Source organism: Lotus japonicus, chromosome 3 (genome assembly GCF_012489685.1).
Source record: "Lotus japonicus ecotype B-129 chromosome 3, LjGifu_v1.2".
In the NCBI taxonomy this organism is placed as follows: Eukaryota; Viridiplantae; Streptophyta; class Magnoliopsida; order Fabales; family Fabaceae; genus Lotus; species Lotus japonicus.
The window spans coordinates 17,366,840-17,374,435 of NC_080043.1; the positions used below are offsets into that span (position 1 = coordinate 17,366,840).

General features: G+C 37.2%; 1 protein-coding gene across 1 annotated transcript; it reads right to left on the minus strand.

The window, feature by feature from the left end:
* Window positions 1–968: 968 nt before the first annotated feature.
* LOC130748121 (uncharacterized) lies at window positions 969–7,369 on the minus strand. Its single transcript, XM_057601268.1, has 7 exons — window positions 6,203–7,369; window positions 5,956–6,062; window positions 5,782–5,852; window positions 5,627–5,693; window positions 2,101–2,185; window positions 1,958–2,011; window positions 969–1,756 (listed from the first exon to the last, which is right to left on the minus strand). The coding sequence occupies exons 1-7, from the start codon at window positions 6,998–7,000 to the stop codon at window positions 1,178–1,180; spliced, it is 1,761 nt and encodes a 586-aa protein (XP_057457251.1). The 5' UTR covers window positions 7,001–7,369; the 3' UTR covers window positions 969–1,177.
* Window positions 7,370–7,596: the final 227 nt, after the last annotated feature.

Here is a 7,596-nt window from a genome sequence, read left to right on the forward strand (position 1 = left end):
TATACAATTCAAAGTGTCAGGATCCATTTGTTTTATTGGAGTTTAGATAAAACTTAATTAAAAGTAAGTTTGATAAGTTTAATAGAATGAATTTTCACAAAAAAAAAAAGGAATTTGTGTTTTTTTATACACATCCGTTACCTAGTCACCATTTGGATGCCGCCAGATTCGGGATTTAGTCACAGTTAATGTTTCTCATCCCTCCCTCAGAGTATATTGTGTGCGGATCAAACCCAAGAGCTCTTCTCACACACTCAGCTAGCGTTGTCAAGTTAGCTACCCCTTGGGTAAAGGAATTTGTGTTTGGGAATAATGTGTTTTTTGGTACATGGGAATAATGTGTTTAAGTATGTTTACAAAAATGTTGATAGAATAGAATGAATTAAATTACTTCTATGGATAAAATTACTTAAATATATTTCAATGTTGGGTTTCCAAAAGACATCTAAATGAAAAAGTAAAAAATTTTCACTTTTATCAATCTTGGGTTTCCAAAAAAATTTGCCTAAATTTTCGCCTTATGTGCTAAAAGCCTTAATTCGCAGCTCTTTTTAACATATGGATCTTGATTTTTCTTGTCCATGATAGACAAAGCTCTATAATTATTTCAAGGCACACTGTTGGCTTATAAAAAAATAAAAATATCAAGGCATATTGCGGTAAATGTTAATCAAAAATTTCTGAATTGAGACACTAGTCTTTGTAGGAGTCAAATGTTTTTAATCCCTTGTGAGGAGTCAAATTTTCTTAATCTTTTTCATACACACTACCAAAATTTTAACCCTTGACAACATGCTTAGGAACTCACTGTCTACCAACTATTGAGATGTTATTTTGATTGTCAATTAGAGCTGATTCTAGAATATATTTTACAACATCCCCTGAAGTTGCATGTAGTTTTAATTTACTCAACATTTGCTTAGCCATATATCTTCTTTTGCCTCACGCAATGCATGATGAGGACCCCATGCCACCAACAATTACTTCATATTTGCAACTCCAAAATATATTGTAAGAAAATTCCCCACAACTAGGGTTAGACCTTCCATGCCAATCTCCACATATGTGACGCCAAAACAATGACATAAACAACAAAAATAATTTAACAGAAAATATTACAATATTTGCTATTCATCAAAAGCTTTGCTGCAAGAACAGACACTGCAAACCTTGAACTTCACTCTAAAATTTCTCCCTCCTCTTCATCCGATTCCCCAATCCCTTCATCTTCACTCTCTCCATCTTCACTATCATGATCATTGTCAATACTGTGGTTTGCAATGTTTTGAACTGTTTTCTCATTACCGCGTTCAAGAGCATCTTTTCCAGTGTGCAAATGTTTTTCTTCACAACCACCTTCAGACCCTATTTCTTTAACCTTAACTGATGGGTATATCAGTGGCTTATCAGGAGAATCTTTGAAGAAAGAATTCATTACCATGAACCTGAAAACCTGTAACAGGTGGCTCTTATCCCTTTTTATGTCTGCACTCAAGAGTTTCTCTAATAAAGTTGGCTTCTTCTTGTTTAAAGCAGGTTTTTCTGAAATGTCGTTGTGAGAAAACTTTTGCCTCTTGCCGAACCGACCTCTTCTGTCTGATTTCTTATTGAACTTGTTTTGGAATTTCCTTTTGTCGGTAAATGAGTTTTTCCCCTCAGTTTGAAAACCTTGATTTTCAGAATTCTTCAGGTAGTGTGATGGTATTTCAGCAACTTCAATACCCAACTCAGCTTGCTTAGCTAAAACCTCCTTGAGCTGCAAATATAAAACACATATACGAAGTTAAAGAATTGAGATACTTCTGATCATGGAGTGCAAGAAATATTTATTTATCATCACTTCATGCCAAAAGATATTGCTTGCTTAGTTTCCATTTAACAACAAAATTGAAGTTGGTGATATGACAATATTATATTGGGAGGTATTATATGCTAAAACATCCCTCAGTAAGCATACCTCTTTTTGCAAGACGCCTCTATCAATGACCTTGGTGTCTTTCTGGTCTTCACTCTGCTTCAGCAGGTAGTAATTTAAATTATACTTGTTAGACAATAAAATCTGATAAACACAAGCAGAAGATAGGGTAGGTTGTTTAAAACCTTCTGAATGTTGTCCTTGAAAGGGTGATTCTTTCTCCGTGCTTCACGCCACTGTTGGATTTCTTGCTCTGAGTAAGTCACAGATCTAACCGTTCAAGAAACAAAAGAACAGTGATCATTAAAGAAATCAATGTTCGAAGATTTAAGATGTTGTCAAGACAAAAAAGATAAGCTGCAAAATAAAAAAGTTAAGAAAATCGTTTAATAAAGACAACTAAAATATGATGAGAACATAACAAGACTCTTAAAAATAGCACCAAAATAAAGATTTGCGTCATTTCGATGGTTATCTCTGGTAGACATTTATCTGAATAAAACATCTGAGATTTTCAGACCAAAATCATGAACCTGATTAACTAAATATGTTGAAGAGAAGTAAGGTGGTTTTTTTCATTGTTTGACAAATGTTTTTTACCACTTTACCTGATATTGTAGTTCAAATACAATATGCTTATATGTAAGTCTATATAAGTGGCTAAGTTATAGATTAAAAACCCTTTTGGATACGGACCAAAAAACACTTATGGGAGCTTCTCTACAACAAATGCACTGAATCAGCTTCAATAAGTGCTCTTTGGTCTGCATCCAAACAGGCTCTAAGTCAGCAGGATAATTAGCGCTCCCTTCTAATTGCTGATACTTTATTTTTCTAATATACTAATAGATATTTATAGATCACAGTTAGCAAATGTTGAACAGAGATAGTTAGTGTAATAGCTAATTAGATAAAGGAGTTATTTAGAGGGGGAGAGAAGAGGCGATAAATTAACACAAGGGGAGATTAGTGAGGATATATGGACTGCAATCAGGGTCATTTTGGGAGAGTCCTGATCTCTCAAATACCAAGGAATTTCTGCATCAGTTATTCAGTGCAATTCTCTTCACTTTCCTATTCTGTCAACCCTCTGGTGCATATCTGGAAAGTAAGCTTTAATAATATCTTACCTTTTTCTGTGCTCTATCTGAACAAGTTTCTATCAACTGGTATCAAATCTCCATCAAGGAGCTGTGGGGCAGTGAATCTTCAAGAATCTAGGAACTGTTTTGCATTCAGTAAAAAAGGAGCACATTCCTAACATTCTTGAAGAAATGGGAAAAGAGATTGACAGCTCCAGGAGGGGACTCAAGGAGGAATTTAATGAGACGCCATCTTTTGCAGGATGAAACGCTTATTGGCGGCTCATTCACATGGAGCAGCATTTTGAGGCCATGGATATGCCTGGAGAAGAAGCTACAGGAGGTTGTAAAGGCTTTGACAGGTAGTGCTTTCAGTTGGTAGCTTGGGTGGAAATGGTACCATCCTAATGCAACAAGGTGAGAGTTCATGAAAGCCTTGCTCAAGAAATTTCATCCATAATTTTTGACCCAGATATTCCAGTCTAGGTTCAACAAGAGGACTTTGAATCCCGGGACTAGGAAAGTAGAAGAAAAGATGAAGTCATAGAGAATGCAAGAGAAGCTGATGGGATGGAAGCAAAAAAACACAGATGAAATCAAATTCTTTTGAGTCATTGGATGAAGTTTTTTCTCTCAAAGAGCCAACAAAAATATCAAAGAACAAAGGAGTGAACAAAATCAGCAAAAAAATGTATAAAAGAGGTCATGAAGATCTGGAGGAAAAAATGATGAGGTTATAAAAAAGTGTGCGGCGTATTTTTGGACAGCTCCAAAATAGCACAAAGGTGGAACAGAAAAGAGGGGTGTGCGCAACTTCCTTGGTTGTTTGGGTCTCGAACTCTTGGACCGGCCCACGACAACCGTGAGGGAAATGGATCAGAAGCTGTCATTGTTGATGGTGTTTCCTTGATCAACAAATTCATGTCATTGTTGAAATTGAAATGAAGAATTCAGCAGACCCTGCCTATGTTGTTCTCCTGTTGGCTATGGAAAACTGGTCAAAATTCAGAAGCGGTGTAAGGGTGCAATTAATATAGCTGCAGCACGAGTAGGAAAGAGGAGCATGACTGCTGGTATTCTTACCACTATGGTTGGAAGTAGAGTTCATGCTGCTAAAGAAATTATAGAGATCAGGAAGCATCCAAAAGGTGTAACGGTGATCACTAGCCAACTGGTGATACATGGAGGGTTGGTGACTATTTTACTTGCTGATCAAGCTACCGTTATGCTTGTGGTCAAGTTTATCGCGCTGCTTTAATAATCGGGAACCACGACTAGCTATCAAGAACTATTCAGCTTGAGGACAAGGTGACAAGGTGAAACTTCAAGGACTGAGTATTGATAGAAAATAGTAAATGTTAGAGTTAGTTAAGTAGTTAGTTAGCTAGGGAGTTGGTTAGAGAGGGAGAGAATAAGTCATAAATAACAAGGGGAGATTAGAGAGGGTATCTAGATTGTAATAAGGGTCATTTTGGGAGAGTCAAAGTCTCTATTATGCCAAGGAGCTTCTGTATCTGTTGTTCATGTAATCCTCTTAATTTTCTTATTATGTCACCCCACTGATGCAGATCTGGGAAGATTTAATAATAGAATTCCTTTTTCTATGCTTTATCTGAATCAGTTTCTATTCTATACTTAGTTGGTTTACCTTCTTTTGCATGAAAATTTTGGATTCAAATTAAGTCATTATCAATTAATCATTCACCCTCCTAATTACCTAAACTTAGGTACACTGAATAATGGATCAACTTACAAATTTCTGGAAGATGGTTACAGATCAGGGGAGAAAAGAGAGTTGAACTTTTGCCCCCCCTCGACCCCCACCGCCTCTAATTATATAAGCTATGTATTTAGTTGATTTACCTCATTTTGCATGACAATTTTGGTTTCAACATTAATTCATCACTAATGTTGTCTAATAGGCGATATAGCGGCCCTATGGCGCTCTGAGGGCACACTGCTATCCGCTTCCGCTCTGAGGCATAATTGCATAAAGGATTTTTGGCTTTACACTATCCGCGATTAACTGCACTGCTAATCACTCACATTCCTAACTACCTAAACTTCGGTATAAGGAATAAAGGATCAACTTATGAAATTTTTGGAAGCTGGTTACAGATCAGGGGAGAAAATAGAGCTGATTATTTGCCTAATCCTTATTATACAAACTAAATGTAGCGACTTTGACAGACTAAAGAACTGGACATTCAGCAACATAATGGAGATTTACATGTCAAAACTTCTGAAGATTGAACAATATATTCTAACATTATTGTTTTACCTTTCTCATTAACACCATTATTATTGATACATTAGAAGTAGTGTCATCAATCCAAGATAGCGTTGTGTAGTGGCCGTCCCCACATTCACTATAGCGGTATAGCGCATAGAGGGATGGCTGCTATGCTAAAATTTAGTATACAGTTTATACAATGTGATCTGAAATAACATTCATTTCCAGTGATTTTGCAGTTTACAAAAGAAAAGGCTATTTAATTAGCATCTTTTAACACCTTATGAACAAAACACAATTAAACAAAAACAGTTGAATGTAAGGCACTGCTAGCAAGTAATAGACTGAAACCAGATAAAAAAAAGGATTGGAAAGTTAAGTAGAAGCTAAAGCTACCTTTTTGCTTCCTGCTTAAGTTCCTCAGAATTTAAACCAGCATGCCCTGCCTTCCCCTTGTTGGCACCTGCTTCGGTTACAAGCATTAGTAGACTCTAGCCACATAAAAATATTTTCATCTTAGTACTAAGGTAGTAAGGTTGTAAAGTTCAAACCTTTGCAGCCTTCAGGAAACCCATTTCCCCTCTTTCCATTGTTGATATTGACAAACTTAGACTTCTGGAATCTACATGAATTGGACAAGGTTTGTAAATCACATGAAATCAATAACGCATCCATTGATAACGTGATTAACCAAGAACAATAAAAGTGATAAGAAAATAACATACCCTCCTTGAAAACCACCTCTACTTGGTTTATTTTTGAAGTTTTTGCTTGGTGGCCCTTTCCAATTAGAGTTTGGAACATTAGCTTTGATATTGCTATTAGGTTTTTCCTGCAGAGATAATAAGAATTTGCATCAAATATAATCGCCACAGCTTCTTTTACAATCGTATACTATATGTAGTAGAATAACAAATTCAGATGATACACATGAACAAGACAGATACTGAGATACATCACTTTTAAAAATACCTGTGAGTTTGAGTTCATAAATGCAGAAGGTTGAGAATTATTTGTATGATGTGGCTGCGCCAAATGAGGATTAACCGGTGCAGAACCATTCCCTTGTAACTGCTGCGATGGAAAAGGTGATGATACAAAAGCATTTGTGTTCACATTTGGTGGAACCAATTTTTTCTCATTCGGGTCAATCTGTGGCCTGACCTGATTTCCGGGCACATGACCCATCTGAGGATTTGCAGAAAAAATTGAGTTTTGAGGGAACATGGGCTGTGACACAGGCACTTGGTTTGGAAACCCAAACATGGGACGGGGACGGAGACCGGGATGCATACCATATGGAGCAACTTGTGAAGGGTTTGACACTTGCATAGGTAACTGCTGGTTCATATTTTGCACAGGATATGGCGGGGCACAAAATTGGCCATTCGGTATACTCATACTCATATTCATATTCATATTCATATTAGGCTGCTGAAGTATATTCAAAATACCTTGTGCTAACCCCTGGAGTTGAGACAAGTTCATCTGAGCTGCATTCTGCATGACTTGTCCCTGATGAGGAAACATTGGATTATTGTAATTGACATTCCCTACAACACTATTCTGGGGACCTAACATCCCAACATGGGATTGACCCATGTGAGGCAAATGCATTTGATTGTGATTTGCAGCATTCATGAAAGGTGGTGGTGGTGGATGCATGTTGGGCATAAAGGGGGGTCTCAAGTTTTGGTTTTGATTATTTCCTGCACCAAATTGAGCCTGGTTTTGCATGCCCACACCATTGTTTTGCTGATTATTAGACATGATATGAATGAAGTAAAACCTAAGAAACCTCGAATGCAAAGTGTGAGTTCAGTTCTGCACAGTAACTGAGGAAACTCTAGAAACTTGCAACCAGCATAGCGAGGAATAAGAAGGAAGAGAAAGGTGAGAGTTTACCAAAATCGAACTTGTGGTCAAACCCCAAGTTCACTGTGAAGCTCCATGGTAACGTGAACTGAGAGAGTGAGGGACGAAACGGAGAAAGAGAGAGGGGAAACTCACCGGCGGTGGCTATCAGCCGCCGACGACGGGAGAGAAGGGGCGGAGGAAAGGAGTGAGTGACGGCTGTGGAATTTTTGAACCGGCAGTGAACTACTGAACCTAGTCTTTACAAAGAAACCATGTCTCCACGAGTTGTTTTTTTTTTTCTTTTTTTATTGTAGATTTCTTAGTTTAAAAAAAATTCAAAAAACATATTTTCTTAATCAAACATATTTGGTTAAGATTACAATTGAAATTAACCCCTTAACCTCTGTTTCATACACAAGCCCATAACGATTCAATTCGATCCTGCCTCGTTCCTACCATATAATTTGCCATAACATTACCTTCAAACGGCCTTCTTAACTGCTCGTCGT